The sequence below is a fragment of the Oncorhynchus gorbuscha genome, linkage group LG05 (genome assembly GCF_021184085.1).
Source record: "Oncorhynchus gorbuscha isolate QuinsamMale2020 ecotype Even-year linkage group LG05, OgorEven_v1.0, whole genome shotgun sequence".
NCBI classification, from domain to species: domain Eukaryota; kingdom Metazoa; phylum Chordata; class Actinopteri; order Salmoniformes; family Salmonidae; genus Oncorhynchus; species Oncorhynchus gorbuscha.
In genome coordinates this window covers 4,593,160-4,616,346 of record NC_060177.1, presented here as the reverse complement: position 1 = coordinate 4,616,346, position 23,187 = coordinate 4,593,160, and the positions used below count along the sequence as shown (strand labels likewise).

Below are 23,187 nucleotides of genomic sequence, written 5' to 3'. Positions count from 1 at the left end.
TGCTCTGGTCAGCCTAAGCATGTTATCTGGTCATCTCAGGGACCGTGTGTAAAGTCTAATATAATGAGTGGTATCTCAGGGACCGTGTGTAAAGCCTAACATAATGAGTGGTATCTATCATCCCAGGGACTGTGTGTAAAGTCTAATATAATGAGTGGTATCTCAGGGACCGTGTGTAAAGTCTAATATAATGAGTGGTATCTCAGGGACCGTGTGTAAAGTCTAACATAATGAGTGGTATCTATCATCCCAGGGACCGTGTGTAAAGTCTAATATAATGAGTGGTATCTCAGGGACCGTGTGTAAAGTCTAACATAATGAGTGGTATCTCAGGGACCGTGTGTAAAGTCTAACATAATGAGTGGTATCTATCATCCCAGGGACCGTGTGTAAAATCTAATATAATGAGTGGTATCTCAGGGACCGTGTGTAAAGTCTAACATAATGAGTGGTATCTCAGGGACTGTGTGTAAAGTCTAATATAATGAGTGGTATCTATCATCAAAGGGACCGTGTGTAAAGTGTAATATAATGAGTGGTATCTCAGGGACCGTGTGTAAAGTCTAACATAATGAGTGGTATCTATCATCCCAGGGACCGTGTGTAAAGTCTAATATAATGAGTGGTATCTCAGGGACCGTGTGTAAAGTCTAACATAATGAGTGGTATCTCAGGGACTGTGTGTAAAGTCTAATATAATGAGTGGTATCTATCATCAAAGGGACCGTGTGTAAAGTGTAATATAATGAGTGGTATCTCAGGGACCGTGTGTAAAGTCTAACATAATGAGTGGTATCTATCATCCCAGGGACCGTGTGTAAAGTCTAATATAATGAGTGGTATCTCAGGGACCGTGTGTAAAGTCTAATATAATGAGTGGTATCTCAGGGACCGTGTGTAAAGTCTAATATAATGAGTGGTATCTTCACCTGTTGATGGAGAGTGTGGTTTGGGTGGAGACCAGGTCCCACAGTTTGATGGTTCTGTCTTCAGAGACACTGGCTACGTGCTGACTCTGAGGATCAAACCGGCACCGCGTGATCGTAGACTTGTGGTGATCTGAGGGAATTACAGCATTAGACATAACTTAAACTGACGTTACCATTAGACATGACTTAAACCACGTTCAAACTCATTTAGCACATGACTTAAACTAGGGAGATTACCATTAGACATGACTTAAACTTATACCATGACTCTAAACTATAAATTACCATTAGACATGACTTAAACTGTTTTAGACATGTAAAAAGACAGTGAACATTAGACATGAAAATGAGATTGAAATTTAATTGACATGACTTAAAAACGTTACCATTAGACATGACTTAAACTGAGACAAATGTGACCTTAAACTTTTATCATTCACTATGCATTGCAACTTAAACTGAGACTCAGTGACCTGATGTTACCATTAGACATGAAAACTTAGTAACTGACTGTTACCATTAAATGACTTTTAAAGACCTGATGTTACCATTAGACATGACTTAAAATCTGAAATCAGTGACCTGACCTTACAAACTAGACAGTGATTTTAAATGTGTCATGAAAGTGTTACCCTGACCTGTAAAACTGAGACTCAGTGACCTGAACATACATACACATGACAATAATACTGAAATTCAGTGACCTGATGTTACCATTAGACATGACATTACACAACTTTTGTTTTACCAGCTGCTGACTAACTGAGACTCAGTGACCTTTTGTAAATACCACAGACATGATTCATCTTCAGTGAGCTGTATTACCATTAGACATGACTTAAACTGAGACTCAGTGCAGCATTTTACCAGTCTAGACATGACTTAAACTGAGACTCAGTGACCATGATTTTACCTTAGACATGACTTAAACTGAGACTCAGGTGTGATGTTACCACTAGCTGACTTTCAGAATGTCATTTAAGTGCTGAGACTCAGTGACCTGATGTTACCATTGACATGATTTAAACTGAGACTCAGTGACCTTTGTTCACTAAATGTAGGTTGTCCCAAACATGCACAACATTTTAGCATTAGACATGTTAATTAAACTGAGACTGGTAGTAGATACTGATAAAATCTTCCAGACCTACAGAGGCAAATTTGACTTCAAATCTGCAGGGAAGAAATAGGGACTCTAATCACTGCAAATCAATTATCTCTAGCTGAATTTACAGGCAGATCAGAAGCTTTAACTGATGAAATTAGAGCGAAAACTGAAAATTCTGTCTCAAGTTCACCAAATGACCTGAAAACGTTTCTCAAATCCCGCAGTAGTCCTGCAATTTTGTCTTTGAGTTTCAGTGACAGGTCTGGTTACACATCTCAGACGGGGAAATGAGCAGGTTGCCATTTGCCAGTTGCATCTCCCACAAAGTCAGCTTCAACTTAAATGCAGTATGTTGTCAGAAAACTGTGTGACAACATGCAGGCCATGAACACTGAGTTCAGATTGTTCAAGTGTTCAGATAATATCAACCAAGAATGCAAGGACCAGTAGAAAGAGATTGTAATTCCAAAAGCCTTTTTCTCCATGAACTGTCCGATTTCCACGCGTAGATCAAAGAAATGCCTCAGCACAGCGAGTAGGTCACAAAACCTCGGCGAATAGAACCATCTCAGCTAACTTCTAAAAAAAAATGAGCAAGAGACTCAGAAGGTTAGTGTGGTATGGAACAGGCAGTGGGAAAATGTTGCTGTCGCTGAGAAGTTTGTCAAACTGACGATGGTTCAGACCTCTGGACCGGAGAAATTTAAGTGCGAACAACCACCTCCATGACGTGGTCCATTTTCAGCGACTTGCAACACAATGCCTCCTGGTGCAAAATACAGGGAAAAGAGAAACGATCTCCTCCACAAGGGCTTGTACTTTGTCTTTGAACTTTGTCGCGGCACCTGCTTTCTTTCCGACCATGGATGGGAGCTCGTCTGTAGCCAGGCTGACGGCGCGGGACCAGTCCACTCCAACTCTGTCCAATGCAGAGAGAAAAAACGACAGAACCCGAAAATGTCCTCAGGTTGTGGTGTCCATCGGCAAGGACTCAACAAAACTCTTCAGTAACAGTCAATGTCTCATCAAAAACCTCAAATAAGATGGCCAGTTGGGCCACGTCTGTGATGTCAGTGCTCTCGTCAATTGGCACGGAAAATGCAATAAATGACTTGACTCTCTGTTTCAATTGAGTCTAAATCTGCCGATAGAAATAGCAAATCCTCTCTGCTATAGTATTCCAGGAACAGGCTAAATTGGCAAAAAAGGGAAACTGGGACATACAAGTTCAGACCCCGCCAATCATGCATCGTTTAACAGAAAGTCACTTGGTCAGCAATACAGGAGGATGCTAAGGCTAGCAGCAATTAGGTAGCTGGCTTTTATCCGGCTTCACTGACACAGCAACTGTCTGGAGGAAAGTTCACTGCTGTTTCCTCAGAGCTTCGCCAGCAATTCGTTAATCTTATCTCTTCTCAGTTGTCCTGCAAGCCGATCCGGTCCATATTTTTCGCTGTGATGAGTCTCGAAGAGGAAAATATTATATTCCTTCAATGAGCTCGAAAGCTTGTAACAAACACACCAAGCACAAAGGTTTTCCGTGCATCCTGTAAATAAATAGGACGTGGTCCATTTTTCCGCTGAAAATTCTACCCCTCCTTATCTACTTTTCTCCGTTTGGATAACGACATTTTGGCTAATGAGGGTGTAGCGGAGAGGTAGAGACCAAGGTATTACCAACGTCAAGTAACAAGCAGCAGATGGCGCATTGATACCGTCTGCTGTTTTCAGTCTGTCTCAGTGATGCGGCTTGTCTTCTACTCTGATGGAAAGACGCCCAGTTACTAGGCGGATAATCCATGAATTGCATGGATCGAATTACAAAATATTAGAGACCATGTCTTTTATGCATTTTTCCTCTTTCAAATTATCTTAGTACGGGCTGATAAGAACCTCCAGATACGGCCGCTTCCGGCCCGAAAACAACGCCCGTACGTTTGACACCCCTGACTTAAACTGACGTTACCATTAGACATGACTTAAACTGAGACTCCAGTGACCTCATGTTACCAAACATGGGACTTAAAGGAACGTTCCATCCAACATGACTTAAACAGTTGCCATTAGACATGACTTAAACTGAGACTCAGTGACCTGATGTTACCACTAGACATGACTTAAACTGAGACTCAGACAATTCCTCAAAAACTGTGTCTGCCGAGGTGCTGATGTTACCATTAGACATGAAAACTGAGACTCAGTGACCTGATGAATACCATAGACTGTCCTTAAACTGAGACTGGTGACCTGATGTTACCACTAGACATGACTTAAACTGAGAACCAGTGACCTGATGTTACCATTAAGACATGACTTAAACTGGAGCAACAGACTGACCTGATGCAAAACCACTCAGAAGAATGACTTGAACTGAGACTCAGTGACCTGGTTACCACTAGACATGACTTAAACTGAGACTCAGTGACCTGATCCTTACCATCTCCTGACATGAAAAACTGAGACTCAGTGACCTGATGTTCCATTAGACAGGTGTGGGAAGACTTAAACAAACAGGAGAACCATTAGACAGACTTAAAGAGACTTTACCATTAGACAACTTAAACTGATGTTACCAGGAAAGGATGAACTTACTGAGACCAATGAAAAGATGTTATGACACATGACTTAAACTGAGACTCAGTGACCTGACGTTACCATTAGACATGACTTAAACTGAACAAAAAATCGTTACCACTAGACATGACTTAAACTGAGACTCAGTGATCTGATGTTACCATTAGACATGACTTAAACTGATGTTACCATTAGACATGACTTAATCTGAGACTCAGTGACCTGACGTTACCATTAGACATGACTTAAACTGAGACGCAGTGACCTGACGTTACCACTAGACATGACTTAAACTGAGACTCAGTGACCTGATGTTACCACTAGACATGACTTAAACTGAGACTCAGTGACCTGACGTTACCACTAGACATGACTTAAACTGGCGTTACCACTAGACATGACTTAAACTGAGACAAAATGACCTGATGTTACCACTAGACATGACTTAAACTGAGACTCAGTGATTCTCCGTTACCACTAGACATGACTTAAACTGACGTTACCATTAGACATGACTTAAACTGAGACTCAGTGACCTGATGTTACCATTAGACATGACTTAAACTGAGACTCAGTGACCTGATGTTACCACTAGACATGACTTAAACTGAGACTCAGTGACCTGACGTTACCATTAGACATGACTTAAACTGACGTTACCACTAGACATGACTTAAACTGAGACTCAGTGATCTGATGTTACCATTAGACATGACTTAAACTGATGTTACCATTAGACATGACTTAATCTGAGACTCAGTGACCTGACGTTACCATTAGACATGACTTAAACTGAGACGCAGTGACCTGACGTTACCACTAGACATGACTTAAACTGAGACTCAGTGACCTGATGTTACCACTAGACATGACTTAAACTGGACCAGGACCTGACTTACCACAAGACATGACTTAAAAACCGTTACCACTAGACATGACTTAAACTGAGACTCAGTGACCTGATGTTACCACTAGACATGACTCAATACTGAGACTCAGTGACCTTGCGTTACCACTAACATGACTTAAACTGACGTTACCACTAGACATGACTTAAACTGAGACTCAGTGACCTGATGTTACCACTAGACATGACTTAAACTGAGAGACTCAGTGACCTGATGTTACCACTAGACAGTATGTGACTTAAACAGATATCACTCAGTGACCACTCATGTTACCCTAGAATGACTTAAACTGGGTTACCATTAACCATGACTTAAACTGAGACTCAGTGACCTGATGTTACCACTAGCTGACTTACACTGAGACTCAGTGACTCTGATGTTACCATTAGACATGACTTAAACTGAGACTCAGTGACCTGAGCGTTACCACTAGACATGTCTTAAACTGAGACTCAGTGACCTGATGTTACCACAGACATGACTTAAACTGAGACTCAGTGACCTTACGTTACCATTTACATGACTTAAACTGGAACTCAGTGACCTGATGTTACCACTAGACATGAGAATCTGAGACTCAGTGACCTGATGTTACCATTAGACATGGTAAAGGGATTAGACATGACTTAAACTGAGACTCAGTGACCTGATGTTACCACTAGACATGACTTAAACTGAGACTCAGTGACCTGATGTTACCATTAGACATCCAGTAAAGTAATTTAAACTGACATACCATTAGACATGACGAGAACAGACTCAGTGACCTGATTTTACCACTAGACATGACTTGCCTCTGAGACTCAGTGACCTGATGTTACCATTAGACATGACTTAAACTGATGTTACCATTAGACATGACTTAAACTGACGTTACCATTAGACATGACTTAAACTGAGACTCAGTTACCTGATGTTACCATTAGACATGACTTAAACTGAGACTCAGTGACCTGATGTTACCACTAGACATGACTTAAACTGAGACTCAGTGAACTGATGTTACCACTAGACATGACTTAAACTGATACTCAGTGACCTGATGTTACCATTAGAATGACTTAAATGATTGATTAGACATGACTTAAACTGAGACTCAGTGACCTGATGTTACCACTAGACATGACTTAAACTGAGACTCAGTGACCTGATGTTACCATTAGACATGACTTAAACTGACGTTACCACTAGACATGACTTAAACTGAGACTCAGTGACCTGATGTTACCATTAGACATGACTTAAACTGACGTTACCACTAGACATGACTTAAACTGAGACTCAGTGACCTGATGTTACCATTAGACATGACTTAAACTGACGTTACCACTAGACATGACTTAAACTGAGACTCAGTGACCTGATGTTACCACTAGACATGACTTAAACTGAGACTCAGTGACCTGATGTTACCATTAGACATGACTTAAACTGAGACTCAGTGACCTGATGTTACCATTAGACATGACTTAAACTGAGACTCAGTGACCTGATGTTACCACTAGACATGACTTAAACTGAGACTCAGTGACCTGATGTTACCACTAGACATGACTTAAACTGAGACTCAGTGACCTGATGTTACCATTAGACATGACTTAAACTGAGACTCAGTGACCTGATGTTACCATTAGACATGACTTAAACTGAGACTCAGTGACCTGATGTTACCATTAGACATGACTTAAACTGATGTTACCATTAGACATGACTTAAACTGACGTTACCATTAGACATGACTTAAACTGATGTTACCATTAGACATGACTAAACTGAGAAACTGATGTTACCATTAGACATGACTTAAACTGATGTTACCATTAGACATGACTTAAACTGATGTTACCATTAGACATGATGTTACCACTAGACATGACCATTAGACTGAGACTCAGTAAACTGATGTTACCATTAGACATGACTTAAACTGAGACTCAGTGACCTGATGTTACCATTAGACATGACTTAAACTGAGACTCAGTGACCTGATGTTACCACTAGACATGACTTAAACTGAGACATTAGACATGACTTAAACTGATGTTACCATTAGACATGACTTAAGACTGACCTGATGTTACCATTAGACATGACTTAATCTGAGACTCAGTGACCTGATGTTACCATTAGACATGACTTAAACTGAGACTCAGTGACCTGATGAGTTACCACCATGACTTAGACATGACTTAAACTGAGACTCAGTGACCTGATGTTACCACTAGACATGACTTAAACTGATGTTACCATTAGACATGACTTAAACTGAGACTCAGTGACCTGATGTTACCATTAGACATGACTTAAACTGAGACTCAGTGACATGACTTAAACTGAGACTCAGTGATGGTTAAAATCATGACTTATAGAGATCAGTAACCATTTTACTGATATAGACATGTCTTGAAAACTGAACCATTGCTGAATGACTTGAAAGGATAGTACCTTTGATGTTACCATTAGCCATCCCTGTATCAGCTGAGACTCAGTGCTGATGCATTCCATTAGGACATGACTTAAACTTCCGTTACCTCTAGACATGACTTAAATGAGGTCAGAGACCAGCCTGACCTGACATCCACTTAAACAGGGTTACCAGGCTGTGTCAGTGATAGCGTTATATACTCAATGGTAAACTCAATATAGAGATCAATATACTCAGCCCTGATATCCCTATAGCCCTATACCCCCATTGCTGAATGACTTTAGGATGTACCTTTGATGCCACCTAAGAGCCTAACTCCCTGTATCAGCTCCCTATCAGGCTATACCCAGCATTCTCCACTATATCTCCCTATATATTCCCTCCTCTGGCTATTATGATCAGGAGACCAGCCTGAGCTGCAGTCCACTATGTAACAACACACAGGCTATGTCACCTATATACTCCCTATATACTCCATTTACATCCCTATTTACATCCCTTACATTTAAGTCATTTAGCAGACACTCTTATTCAGAGCTGCATTCCAACTTGGTGCATTCAGGCTATGCCACCTATAACAACCCTATTACTCCCTATAGTGCAGCCCTAAATATTTTCACTATATACCCAGATTCTATACTCACTATCCTAGGTATTCCCATATACTCCCTGGGGTTCTCAGGCATTCCGGAATGATGATTGAGCTGCAGTCCCACTATTTAACACACAGGCTAGTCACCTTTTGACTGAGCCTCTATACTCCCTCTATAGGGAGGCGAGCCCAGAGGTGGATACTCCCTCTATACTCCCTCTATACTCCCTCTATACTCCCTCTATACTCCCTCTATACTCCCCTATACTCCCTCTATACTCCCTATATACTCCCTATATACTCCCTCTATACTCCCTATATACCCCCGAGTTACTCCCTATATACTCCCTCTATACTCCCCCTATACTCCCTCTATACTCCCTCTATACTCCCAGCCCTATACTCCCTATATACTCCTTATATACTCCCTCTATACTCCCTCTATACTCCCTATACCACTCCCTATATACTCCCTATATACCTCCCTCTATACTCCCTATATACCCTATACCCATACTCCTCTATACTCCCTCTATACTAACCAGCCCTATATACTCCCTATATACTTCCCCTCTATACTCCCTCTATACTCCCTCTATACTCCCTATATAGTCCCTCTATACTCCCTCTATACTCCCTCTATACTCCCTATATAGTCCCTCTATACTCCCTATATACTCCCCTATATAGTCCCTCTATACAGCCCTATATAGCCCTATTCCCAGCCCTATAGCCCTACTCCCTATATACTCCCTATATACAGCCCTATATACTCCCTATATACTCCCTCTCCGGCGTTATGATTCAGTCAAACATCCTGAAAATCCACCATGTTCATTAGTGTTAAAAAGAGAGAGAGGGAGAGAGATGGAGAGAGGGCGAGGGAGAGAGAGACAGAGGGAGAGAGTGAGAGAGAGAGAGTGAGAGAGGAAAGAGAGAGATACCCAGGAGAGAGAGATAGAGAGAGAGAGAGAGAGAGACAGAGAGAGAGAGAGAGAGAGAGAGAGACTATAGAGAGAGAGATAGAGAGAGAGATAGAGAGAGAGAGAGAGAGAGAGAGAGAGAGAGAGAGAGAGAGAGAGAGAGAGAGAGAGAGAGAGACAGAGAGAGAGATAGAGGGAGAGAGACAGAGACAGAGAGAGAGATAGAGACAGAGAGAGAGATAGAGGGAGAGAGACAGAGACAGAGAGAGAGAGATAGAGACAGAGAGAGAGATAGAGGGAGAGAGACAGACAGAGAGAGAGAGAAGGTAGAGAGAGAGAGAGGGAGGGAATGGGGGAGAGAGAGAGCGACAGAGAGAGAGACAGAGAGAGAGAGAGCGACAGAGAGGGAGAGAGAGAGACAGAGAGAGAGAGAGCGACAGAGAGGGAGAGAGAGAGAGACAGAGAGAGAGAGAGAGGTAACAGATAGGTCTCAACAACACATTGTGAGGATGAGATTCATTATTTGATTCACTCACAATGATCTTGCCAGTCTCCAGGTCCCATGCATTTAGGGTCTTGTCCCATGATGCAGTAATCAGCCTAGGTGAGAGACAGAGAGAGAGAGAGAGAGAGGGGGGGAGAGGGAGGGAGTGGGGGGAGAGAGAGAGACAGAGAGGGGAGAGAGAGAGAGAGAGAGAGAGAGAGAGAGAGAGAGAGAGAGAGAGAGAGAGAGAGAGAGAGAGGGAGGGAGTGGGGGGGGAGAGAGAGCGACAGAGAGAGACAGACCCAGGGAGGGAGAGAGGAGGGAGGGAGAGAGAGAGAGAGAGAGCCCTAGAGAGAGAGAGAGAGAGACAGAGAGAGGAGAGAGAGAGCGACAGAGAGAGAGAGAGAGGGAGGGAGGGAGTGGGGAGAGAGAGACAGAGAGAGACCAGCCCTAGAGAGAGAGGGGGGAGAGAGAGAGAGCCCTAGACCCAGAGAGAGACAGAGAGAGACAGAGAGAGAGCCCTAGAGAGAGAGAGAGAGACCAGAGAGAGAGAGAGAGAGATCCCCAGATCCCCAGAGAGAGAGAGAGAGAGAGAGATAGACCAGAGAGAGAGAGAGAGAGGAGAGATTCCCAGAGAGAGAGAGAGAGAGAGAGAGAGAGCCCTATACCCAGAGAGAGACCCAGAGAGAGAGAGAGAGAGAGAGAGAGAGAGAGAGAGAGAGAGAGAGAGCCCTGGGAGTGGGAGGGGGAGAGAGAGAATGGTTTCTGAATTTTGAAAGTTACATGTCTTGAAAACTCGATTGCAGTGACTATGTCAACAATGGACTAATGAAACAAATACCATAATATAGTTTTATTTTAAGATATCACCTCAATGCCACTAGACTAGTGCAACAGCAAACCCAGTAGTAACCCATTAACTAGGGTTACTGTTTCATTCCGGAGGTCTAGAGTCTAGACTCCCTATGTGTGATCACCTCCCTCCCTGTTGCCCTCTGGGACATCTCCTCTGCCAGGGTTACCAGGGTTAAGGTTACCAGGGTTGCCAAGGTTGCCAATACCCAGTGCAAATAAAGAAGGTGTGAAGTAACAAAAGATCTTGACAGGGTTGTGTCCAAAATGGCACCCTATTCCCTAGCCCTATAGTGCACTACTTGGCACCTATGGCACCTATGGCACTAATAGGGCTGTGCTGCGGGTTGGCCATGGAGACAGAAAGACATATATATACCCAGCCCTATACCCCAGCCCTATTCCCAGCCCTATTCCCAGCCCTATTCCCAGCCCTATACCCAGCCCTATTCCCAGCCCTATACCCAGCCCTATACCCAGCCCTATTCCCAGCCCTATTCCCAGCCCTATACCCAGCCCTATACCCAGCCCTATACCCAGCCCTATTCCCCAGCCCTATACCCAGCCCTATCCCAGCCCTATTCCCAGCCCTATATCCCCAGCCCTATAACCCAGCCCTATCCCAGCCCTATACCCAGCCCTATAGCCCTATAACCAGCCCTATAAGCCCCAGCCCCCAGCCCTATACCCAGCCCTATACCCAGCCCTATTCCCAGCCCTATAACCAGCCCTATACCCAGCCCTATACCCAGCCCTATACCCAGCCCTATAACCAGCCCTATAACCAGCCCTATACCCAGCCCTATAGCCCCCAGCCCTATACCCAGCCCTATAACCAGCCCTATAGCCCCCAGCCCTATACCCAGCCCTATACCCAGCCCTATAACCAGCCCTATAACCAGCCCTATCCCCAGCCCCCAGCCCTATTCCCAGCCCTATAACCAGCCCTATCCCCAGCCCCCAGCCCTATACCCAGCCCTATAACCAGCCCTACCCAGCCCTATAACCAGCCCTATCCCAGCCCTATTCCCAGCCCTATACCCAGCCCTATACCCAGCCCTATACCCAGCCCTATTCCCAGCCCTATAACCAGCCCTATCCCCAGCCCTATAACCAGCCCTATACCCAGCCCTATAACCAGCCCTATAACCAGCCCTATCCCCAGCCCTATACCCAGCCCTATACCCAGCCCTATCCCCAGCCCCCAGCCCTATACCCAGCCCTATACCCAGCCCTATACCCAGCCCTATAACCAGCCCCCAGCCCTATAACCAGCCCTATACCCAGCCCTATACCCATAACCAGCCCCCAGCCCTATAGCCCCCAGCCCTATCCCCAGCCCTATACCCAGCCCTATAACCAGCCCTATCCCCAGCCCTATTCCCAGCCCTATTCCCAGCCCTATACCCAGCCCTATAACCAGCCCTATAACCAGCCCTATCCCCAGCCCTATTCCCAGCCCTATTCCCAGCCCTATCCCCAGCCCTATGACCAGCCCTATCCCCAGCCCTATTCCCAGCCCTATTCCCAGCCCTATCCCCAGCCCTATAACCAGCCCTATTCCCAGCCCTATAACCAGCCCTATAACCAGCCCTATCCCCAGCCCTATTCCCAGCCCTATTCCCAGCCCTATCCCCAGCCCTATAACCAGCCCTATTCCCAGCCCTATACCCAGCCCTATAACCAGCCCTATTCCCAGCCCTATACCCAGCCCTATACCCAGCCCTATAACCAGCCCTATTCCCAGCCCTATAACCAGCCCTATTCCCAGCCCTATAACCAGCCCTATAACCAGCCCTATAACCAGCCCTATAACCAGCCCTATACCCAGCCCTATAACCAGCCCTATACCCAGCCCTATACCCAGCCCTATAACCAGCCCTATCCCCAGCCCTATTCCCAGCCCTATGACCAGCCCTATCCCCAGCCCTATACCCAGCCCTATAACCAGCCCTATCCCCAGCCCTATTCCCAGCCCTATTCCCAGCCCTATACCCAGCCCTATAACCAGCCCTATAACCAGCCCTATCCCCAGCCCTATTCCCAGCCCTATTCCCAGCCCTATCCCCAGCCCTATGACCAGCCCTATCCCCAGCCCTATTCCCAGCCCTATTCCCAGCCCTATCCCCAGCCCTATAACCAGCCCTATTCCCAGCCCTATAACCAGCCCTATAACCAGCCCTATCCCCAGCCCTATTCCCAGCCCTATTCCCAGCCCTATACCCAGCCCTATAACCAGCCCTATAACCAGCCCTATACCCAGCCCTATTCCAATCCCTATACCCAGCCCTATAACCAGCCCTATAACCAGCCCTATACCCAGCCCTATTCCAATCCCTATACCCAGCCCTATAACCAGCCCTATAACCAGCCCTATACCCAGCCCTATACCCAGCCCTATACCCAGCCCTATACCCAGCCCTATTCCCAGCCCTATACCCAGCCCTATACCCAGCCCTATACCCAGCCCTATTCCCAGCCCTATACCCCAGCCCTATACCCCAGCCCTATAACCAGCCCTATACCCAGCCCTATTCCAATCCCTATACCCAGCCCTATAACCAGCCCTATAACCAGCCCTATACCCAGCCCTATTCCAATCCCTATACCCAGCCCTATAACCAGCCCTATAACCAGCCCTATACCCAGCCCTATACCCAGCCCTATACCCAGCCCTATTCCAATCCCTATAACCAGCCCTATACCCAGCCCTATACCCAGCCCTATACCCAGCCCTATAACCAGCCCTATAACCAGCCCTATACCCAGCCCTATTCCCAGCCCTATACCCAGCCCTATCCCCAGCCCTATGACCAGCCCTATACCCAGCCCTATTCCCAGCCCTATACCCAGCCCTATACCCCAGCCCTATACCCAGCCCTATTCCCAGCCCTATAACCAGCCCTATAACCAGCCCTATACCCAGCCCTATACCCAGCCCTATAACCAGCCCTATACCCCAGCCCTATAACCAGCCCTATAACCAGCCCTATCCCCAGCCCTATAACCAGCCCTATTCCCAGCCCTATCCCCAGCCCTACCCCCAGCCCTATCCCCAGCCCTATGACCAGCCCTATCCCCAGCCCTATAACCAGCCCTATCCCCAGCCCTATAACCAGCCCTATTCCCAGCCCTATCCCCAGCCCTATCCCCAGCCCTATCCCCAGCCCTATACCCAGCCCTATACCCAGCCCTATAACCAGCCCTATCCCCAGCCCTATAACCAGCCCTATCCCCAGCCCTATACCCAGCCCTATAACCAGCCCTATAACCAGCCCTATACCCAGCCCTATACCCAGCCCTATAACCAGCCCTATACCCAGCCCTATTCCCAGCCCTATACCCAGCCCTATGACCAGCCCTATCCCCAGCCCTATACCCAGCCCTATACCCAGCCCTATTCCCAGCCCTATACCCAGCCCTATAACCAGCCCTATTCCAATCCCTATAACCAGCCCTATTCCAATCCCTATAACCAGCCCTATACCCAGCCCTATAACCAGCCCTATTCCCAGCCCTATCCCCAGCCCTATACCCAGCCCTATAACCAGCCCTATTCCCAGCCCTATCCCCAGCCCTATTCCCAGCCCTATCCCCAGCCCTATACCCAGCCCTATACCCAGCCCTATACCCAGCCCTATTCCCAGCCCTATCCCCAGCCCTATCCCCAGCCCTATACCCAGCCCTATACCCAGCCCTATACCCAGCCCTATACCCAGCCCTATACCCAGCCCTATCCCCAGCCCTATTCCCAGCCCTATCCCCAGCCCTATACCCAGCCCTATTCCCAGCCCTATCCCCAGCCCTATACCCAGCCCTATAACCAGCCCTATTCCCAGCCCTATCCCCAGCCCTATACCCAGCCCTATCCCCAGCCCTATCCCCAGCCCTATAACCAGCCCTATTCCCAGCCCTATCCCCAGCCCTATACCCAGCCCTATACCCAGCCCTATACCCAGCCCTATTCCCAGCCCTATACCCAGCCCTATACCCAGCCCTATACCCAGCCCTATTCCCAGCCCTATACCCAGCCCTATACCCAGCCCTATTCCCAGCCCTATACCCAGCCCTATACCCAGCCCTATTCCCAGCCCTATAACCAGCCCTATACCCAGCCCTATACCCAGCCCTATACCCAGCCCTATAACCAGCCCTATAACCAGCCCTATACCCAGCCCTATACCCAGCCCTATACCCAGCCCTATTCCCAGCCCTATAACCAGCCCTATACCCAGCCCTATACCCAGCCCTATACCCAGCCCTATAACCAGCCCTATAACCAGCCCTATACCCAGCCCTATACCCAGCCCTATACCCAGCCCTATAACCAGCCCTATACCCAGCCCTATACCCAGCCCTATAACCAGCCCTATAACCAGCCCTATACCCAGCCCTATTCCCAGCCCTATAACCAGCCCTATACCCAGCCCTATACCCAGCCCTATACCCAGCCCTATAACCAGCCCTATAACCAGCCCTATACCCAGCCCTATACCCAGCCCTATCCCCAGCCCTATCCCCAGCCCTATGACCAGCCCTATAACCAGCCCTATAACCAGCCCTATCCCCAGCCCTATAACCAGCCCTATCCCCAGCCCTATCCCCAGCCCTATGACCAGCCCTATAACCAGCCCTATAACCAGCCCTATAACCAGCCCTATAACCAGCCCTATACCCAGCCCTATACCCAGCCCTATACCCAGCCCTATACCCAGCCCTATACCCAGCCCTATACCCAGCCCTATACCCAGCCCTATCCCCAGCCCTATACCCAGCCCTATAACCAGCCCTATACCCAGCCCTATAACCAGCCCTATACCCAGCCCTATTCCCAGCCCTATCCCCAGCCCTATACCCAGCCCTATAACCAGCCCTATAACCAGCCCTATAACCAGCCCTATAACCAGCCCTATAACCAGCCCTATAACCAGCCCTATACCCAGCCCTATAACCAGCCCTATCCCCAGCCCTATCCCCAGCCCTATACCCAGCCCTATCCCCAGCCCTATCCCCAGCCCTATACCCAGCCCTATACCCAGCCCTATAACCAGCCCTATAACCAGCCCTATTCCCAGCCCTATAACCAGCCCTATCCCCAGCCCTATCCCCAGCCCTATCCCCAGCCCTATACCCAGCCCTATAACCAGCCCTATACCCAGCCCTATACCCAGCCCTATACCCAGCCCTATACCCAGCCCTATAACCAGCCCTATCCCCAGCCCTATCCCCAGCCCTATAACCAGCCCTATTCCCAGCCCTATACCCAGCCCTATCCCCAGCCCTATAACCAGCCCTATCCCCAGCCCTATCCCCAGCCCTATAACCAGCCCTATTCCCAGCCCTATACCCAGCCCTATACCCAGCCCTATACCCAGCCCTATAACCAGCCCTATTCCCAGCCCTATAACCAGCCCTATAACCAGCCCTATACCCAGCCCTATACCCAGCCCTATACCCAGCCCTATACCCAGCCCTATACCCAGCCCTATAACCAGCCCTATCCCCAGCCCTATCCCCAGCCCTATAACCAGCCCTATTCCCAGCCCTATACCCAGCCCTATCCCCAGCCCTATAACCAGCCCTATCCCCAGCCCTATCCCCAGCCCTATAACCAGCCCTATTCCCAGCCCTATACCCAGCCCTATACCCAGCCCTATACCCAGCCCTATAACCAGCCCTATTCCCAGCCCTATAACCAGCCCTATCCCCAGCCCTATCCCCAGCCCTATAACCAGCCCTATTCCCAGCCCTATACCCAGCCCTATACCCAGCCCTATACCAGCCCTATAACCAGCCCTATACCCAGATATGTGGGATGTGATATTTGAGGATAACTCATGTATAAATCACTAGTCACAACAAAGAGACAAGGGCTTCTGTGGTCCATTCTGATAACAGCAAGGCTCCATTCTGATGATCTACCCTTCTCCCAAAGTGTGCCCTTGTACACTCCCCCTCTGGTGTTGGGAATATGTTTGGAGTGTACGAGTGTACACTCCTGGAGAAGGGTAGGCGATGGGAACACACTGACAACTCACCTTTTCTTGTCAGGGATCAAGGCACACTCAGAGATGTTGGACAGATGTCCTCTCTCAAACACCAACAGCGCGGCGCCACTCTCCGTGTCCTTCAGAAGCAGACATACAATGTGTGGCCCTAATGGCACCCTATTCCCTACAGAGTGCACTACTCTTGACCAGAGCCCTATAGGCCTTGGTCAGAAGTAGTGCACTATATTGGGAATGTGTGCTATTTAGGCCACAGATATATCATATAGTTCAGGTTCATACCGATAGGCCTTGGTCAGAAGTAGTGCACTATATAGGGATTAGTGGTCAGAAGTAGTGCACTATATAGGGATTAGTGGTCAGAAGTAGTGCACTATATAGGGATTAGTGGTCAGAAGTAGTGCACTATATAGGGAATAGTGGTTATAAGTAGTGCAATATATAGGGAATAGTGGTTATAAGTAGTGCAATATATAGTGAATAGTGGTTATAAGTAGTGTTCCATTTGGGAAGCAGTCCTAGTGTTTGGTGGACCTGTGTTTGGTGGACCTACCCACAGAGCGGCCGTCTTGTCCTGGGAGCTGGTCAGGACTTTGGTGTCGTCAAAGCAGAAGTGGCAGCCGGTGACAGCATCTGTGTGACCCCTCAGCACCTTGATGGGAATCTGAAGAGGCACGGAGAATCAAGCCCTGTCTAACATCTCCATTACACCATGATGGGGGTCTGAAGAGGCACCGAGAATCAAGCCCTGTCTAACATCTCCATTACACCATGATGCGAATCTGAAGAGGCACGGAGAATCAAGCCCTGTCTCACATCTTCATTACACCATGTTGGGGGTCTGAAAAGGCACCGAGAATCAAGCCCCATTTCATGTCTCCATTACACCATGATGGGAATCTGAAGAGGCACGGAGAATCAAGCCCCATTTCATGTCTCCATTACACCATGATGTGGGTCTGAAGAGGCACGGGGAATCAAGCCCTGTCTCACATCTCCATTACACCATGATGGGGGTCTGAAGAGGCACGGAGAATCAAGCCCCATTTCATGTCTCCATTACACCATGATGGGAATCTGAAGAGGCACGGAGAATCAAGCCCCATTTCATGTCTCCATTACACCATGATGTGGGTCTGAAGAGGCACGGGGAATCAAGCCCTGTCTCACATCTCCATTACACCATGATGGGGGTCTGAAGAGGCACGGAGAATCAAGCCCCATTTCATGTCTCCATTACATCATGATGGGGGTCTGAAGAGGCACGGAGAATCAAGCCCCATTTCATGTCTCCATTCCACCATGATGTGGGTCTGAAGAGGCACGGGGAATCAAGCCCCATTTCATGTCTCCATTACACCATGATGGGAATCTGAAGAGGCACCGAGAATCAAGCCCTGTCTAACATCTCTTACTGATATTAGCATTTTTCACACATCATGTCCAGATCATCTGAAACTATCTAAAATTGTATTGTCAAAGCACAACAAAGTCACTTATATATGTTTTGAACACGACTAAAGCATCGCAGTAATGATAATGTTAATCATCAACATTTAAGACAATAGCCGAGGTCTGTTCTTTCTGTTCTAAAACGACACCTTAATTAATGACCCATCTGTTGAGATGTCTTGGTCATAATTGCTATGCTTTGGCCACCAGCCAGATGTATAGCAGGAGGGCTTTTCACGCAGCGTTTCCTAGCCTGGGCCCAGATCTGTTTGTGCTCTTGCCAACAACTCATTGTCAAGACAAGCATGTTTGTCATGAGTGGTAAGGAGTTGGGCATGATAGCACAAACAGACTGGCACTCAAGTGTTTCCATGTTTGAAGGAAACTGTTTTCAGTTAAAAGCTTGCTGTCTAGTAGGCTAAGTTGCCATGATTCATCAGTGTTATGACACAGGTGCAACACCATTAATTATGTATAGCTATGTGGATAGCTGTTAGCTTGACTTGCTAACGTTAACTATTAGCTGACCAATCACTCATTGACGTTTTAAAAACAGTTTACAGGGAAGTAGCTGTAAACATGAAGGCTATTCAACTCATCCCCTCTCTACCCAGCTAGCTACCTGCTACCTGGGCAGCTAGCTACCTGCTACCTGTTACCTGGGCAGCTAGCTACCTGCTACCTGCTACCTGTTACCTGGGCAGCTAGCTACCTGATACCTGGGCAGCTATCTACCTGCTACCTGTTACCTGGGCAGCTAGCTACCTGCTACCTGTTACCTGGGCAGCTAGCTACCTGATACCTGGGCAGCTAGCTACCTGCTACCTGGGCTGCTAGCTAACTGAGACCTAGGCAGCTAGCTAACTGATACCTCGGCAGCTAGCTACCTGCTACCTGGGCAGCTAGCTACCTGTTACCTGGGCTGCTAGCTAACTGAGACCTAGGCAGCTAGCTAACTGATACCTCGGCAGCTAGCTACCTGCTACCTGGGCAGCTAGCTACCTGTTACCTGGGCTGCTAGCTAACTGAGACCTAGGCAGCTAGCTAACTGATACCTCGGCAGCTAGCTACCTGCTACCTGGGCAGCTAGCTAACTGATACCTGGGCAGCTAGCTAACTGATCCCTGGGCAGCTAGCTACCTGTTACCTGGGCAGCTAGCTAACTGAGACCTGGGCAGCTAGCTACCTGTTACCTGGGCTGCTAGCTAACTGAGACCTAGGCAGCTAGCTAACTGATACCTCGGCAGCTAGCTACCTGATACCTGGGCTGCTAGCTAACTGATACCTGGTCAGCTAGCTAACTGAGACCTGGGCTGCTAGCTAACTGATACCTGGGCAGCTAGCTAACTGATCCCTGGGCAGCTAGCTACCTGTTACCTGGGCTGCTAGCTAACTGAGACCTAGGCAGCTAGCTAACTGATACCTCGGCAGCTAGCTACCTGCTACCTAGGCAGCTAGCTACCTGTTACCTGGGCTGCTAGCTAACTGAGACCTAGGCAGCTAGCTAACTGATACCTCGGCAGCTAGCTACCTGCTACCTGGGCAGCTAGCTACCTGTTACCTGGGCTGCTAGCTAACTGAGACCTAGGCAGCTAGCTAACTGATACCTCGGCAGCTAGCTACCTGCTACCTGTTACCTGGGCAGCTAGCTAACTGAGACCTAGGCAGCTAGCTAACTGATACCTCGGCAGCTAGCTAACTGCTACCTGGACTGCTAGCTAACTGATACCTGGGCAGCTAGCTAACTGAGATCTGGGCAGCTAGCTAACTGATACCTGGGCAGCTAGCTAACTGATCCCTGGGCAGCTAGCTACCTGTTACCTGGGCAGCTAGCTAACTGAGACCTGGGCAGCTAGCTAACTGATACCTCGGCAGCTAGCTAACTGATACCTGGGCAGCTAGCTAACTGATACCTGGGAAGCTAGCTAACTGACACCTGGGCAGCTAGCTAGCTGAGACCTGGGCAGCTAGCTAGCTGAGACCTGGGCAGCTAGCTACCTGCTACCTGGGCAGCTAGCTAACTGAGACCTGGGCAGCTAGCTAACTGATACCTCGGCAGCTAGCTACCTGCTACCTGGGCAGCTAGCTACCTGCTACCTGGGCAGCTAGCTAACTGATACCTAGGCAGCTAGCTAACTGATACCTGGGCAGCTAGCTAACTGAGACCTGGTCAGCTAGCTAACTGAGACCTGGTCAGCTAGCTAGCTGATACCTGGGCAGCTAGCTAACTGAGACCTGGACAGCTAGCTAACTGAGATCTGGGCAGCTAGTGTAAAGAATTGCTATTCTCTTATGCAAGTGATCAGCCTACTGCTAAATGCATGGCTATAACTCACAGTAAAGGATGTGGGGCCCCCTACAGGATAACTCACGCACACACACCCCCATCCAGCACACACACAGTCCCCTTTAGCTGAACGGATGTGACGGCGGGATTCGAGAGTGACGGACGGCCCAGCTGAGCCAATGGCGGAAGACTACAGACGGAAGGCCCAGCTGAACCAATCCAAAGATCCGATCTCCCAGAATCAACCTACTTTCTGTTTTGTATAAATTGTATTGTAACGGTTCACTCTTTCTCTTTTTCCTGCTGTTCTGTGCGAGCGAATGGGAGAGCCGTATATACGTGTACCAGATATTCTCACTCTGAATAAATCTGTCGCTTGTCGTACAATCTACCACCTTGTCTGAATCGATCCTTAACCGGCTCACCCTTATACATACCCTTTTATCAACACTAGCTAACTGATACCTGGTCAGCTAGCTAGCTGAGACCTGGGCAGCTAGCTAGCTGAGACCTGGGCAGCTAGCTACCTGATACCTGGGCTGCTAGCTAACTGATACCTGGTCAGCTAGCTAACTGAGACCTGGGCAGCTAGCTACCTGATACCTGGGCTGCTAGCTAACTGATACCTGGTCAGCTAGCTAACTGAGACCTGGTCAGCTAGCTAGCTGATAGCTGGGCAGCTAGCTAACTGAGATCTGGTCAGCTAGCTAGCTGATACCTGGGCAGCTAGCTAGCTGAGACCTGGGCAGCTAGCTAACTGAGACCTGGGCAGCTAGCTAGCTGAGACCTGGGCAGCTAGCTAACTGAGACCTGGGGAGCTAGCTAGCTGAGACCTGGGCAGCTAGCTAGCTGAGACCTGGTCAGCTAGCTAGCTGATACCTGGGCAGCTAGCTAGCTGAGACCTGGTCAGCTAGCTACCTGATACCTGGGCAGCTAGCTAACTGATACCTGGGCAGCTAGCTAACTGAGACCTGGGCAGCTAGCTAACTGAGACCTGTAAAGAATTGCTATTCTCTTATGCAAGTGATCAGCCTACTGCTAAATGCATGGCTATAACTCACAGTAAAGGATGTGGGGCCCCCTACAGGATAACTCACGCACACACACCCCCATCCAGCACACACACAGTCCCCTTTAGCTGAACGGATGTGACGGCGGGATTCGAGAGTGACGGACGGCCCAGCTGAGCCAATGGCGGAAGACTACAGACGGAAGGCCCAGCTGAACCAATCCAAAGATCCGATCTCCCAGAATCAACCTACTTTCTGTTTTGTATAAATTGTATTGTAACGGTTCACTCTTTCTCTTTTTCCTGCTGTTCTGTGCGAGCGAATGGGAGAGCCGTATATATGTGTACCAGATATTCTCACTCTGAATAAATCTGTCGCTTGTCGTACAATCTACCACCTTGTCTGAATCGATCCTTAACCGGCTCACCCTTCTACATATCCTTTTATCAACAGACCTGGTCAGCTAGCTAACTGAGACCTGGGCAGGTAGCTAACTGAGACCTGGGCAGCTAGCTAACTGAGACCTGGACAGCTAGCTACCTGAGACCTGGTCAGCTAGCTACCTGAGACATGGGCAAAAACAGTTTACAGGGAAGTAGCTATAAGCATGAAGCATGAATAAAAAATAAACTAAAAATACCTGGGCGAGCTCCTGATGTTCCCACACCGAGGCTCTCCTCTTCTCCACATCCTTCTCCTCTTTCCCTTCATCAATGGTCTCATCAAGTGACAAAGGGTCGATATTTCTCCCCGTCATTTAGTCCAGGGAACTAAATGTATTTCACTACGTTTGGTATTTCATTGTTTTTTGGGGGGTAAAAAGGCTCTAGCTAATGTACCAAACCAGTCAGTCAGAGAAGCCAATGTTGTCCTAAAGTTTGCGTTCCCATAGCGACGGCCAGACATCAGGAGCACTGAGTTTGGTGTGACTGAGATGGATAACAATCTGAAACGTGCAAGACTACACACACGGGGGGGACAGAGATTTTTTTTAAATGTAATGACATTTTATTTTTATTTTTAATATATACATACATATACAACAGTATTACTTTCTTCCGTCACCCTGGTCACTACCCGGGGCTCGAACCAGGGACCCTCTGCACACATCAACAACTGAAACCCACGAAGCGTCGTCACCCATCACAACCACTTCAGGTCTCAGAGCGAGTGACGTAACCAATTGAAACGCTATTAGCGCGCACCACCGCTAACGAGCTAGCCATTTCACATCGGTTACACATACATACAGTTGAAAGTCGGAAGTTTACATACTCTTAGGTTGGAAATCATTAAAACTCGTTTTTCAACCACTCCACACATTTCTTGTTAACAAACTATAGTCTTGGCAAGTCGGTTGGGACGTCTACTTTGTGCATGACACAAGTCACTTTTGTATACAGACAGATTATTTCACTTATAATTCACTGTATCACAATTCCATTGGGTCAGAAGTCTACATACACTAATTTGACTGTGTCTTTACACACATTGGAAAATTCCAGAAAATGATGTCATGGCTTTAGAAGCTTCTGATAGGCTAATTGACATCATTTGAGTCCATTCGAGGTGTACCTATGGATGTATTTCAAGGCCTACCTTCAAACTTAGTGCCACTTTGTCGACATCATGGGA

At 47.8% G+C, this 23,187-nt stretch overlaps 2 protein-coding genes across 2 annotated transcripts in view; both read right to left on the bottom strand.

The window, feature by feature from the left end:
• The window catches only part of LOC124035375 (G patch domain-containing protein 1-like), a 91,069-nt gene that overhangs the window by 22,182 nt on the left and 45,700 nt on the right, over positions 1 to 23,187 (bottom strand). The gene's annotated exons all lie outside the window — the stretch shown is intronic.
• Positions 926 to 22,433, bottom strand: LOC124035376 (WD repeat-containing protein 88-like). Its single transcript, XM_046348836.1, has 6 exons — positions 22,193 to 22,433; positions 17,357 to 17,467; positions 16,834 to 16,922; positions 9,996 to 10,059; positions 8,352 to 8,370; positions 926 to 1,059 (listed from the first exon to the last, which is right to left on the bottom strand). Exons 1-6 carry the CDS (start codon positions 22,307 to 22,309, stop codon positions 926 to 928), a joined length of 534 nt encoding a protein of 177 aa, XP_046204792.1. The 5' UTR covers positions 22,310 to 22,433.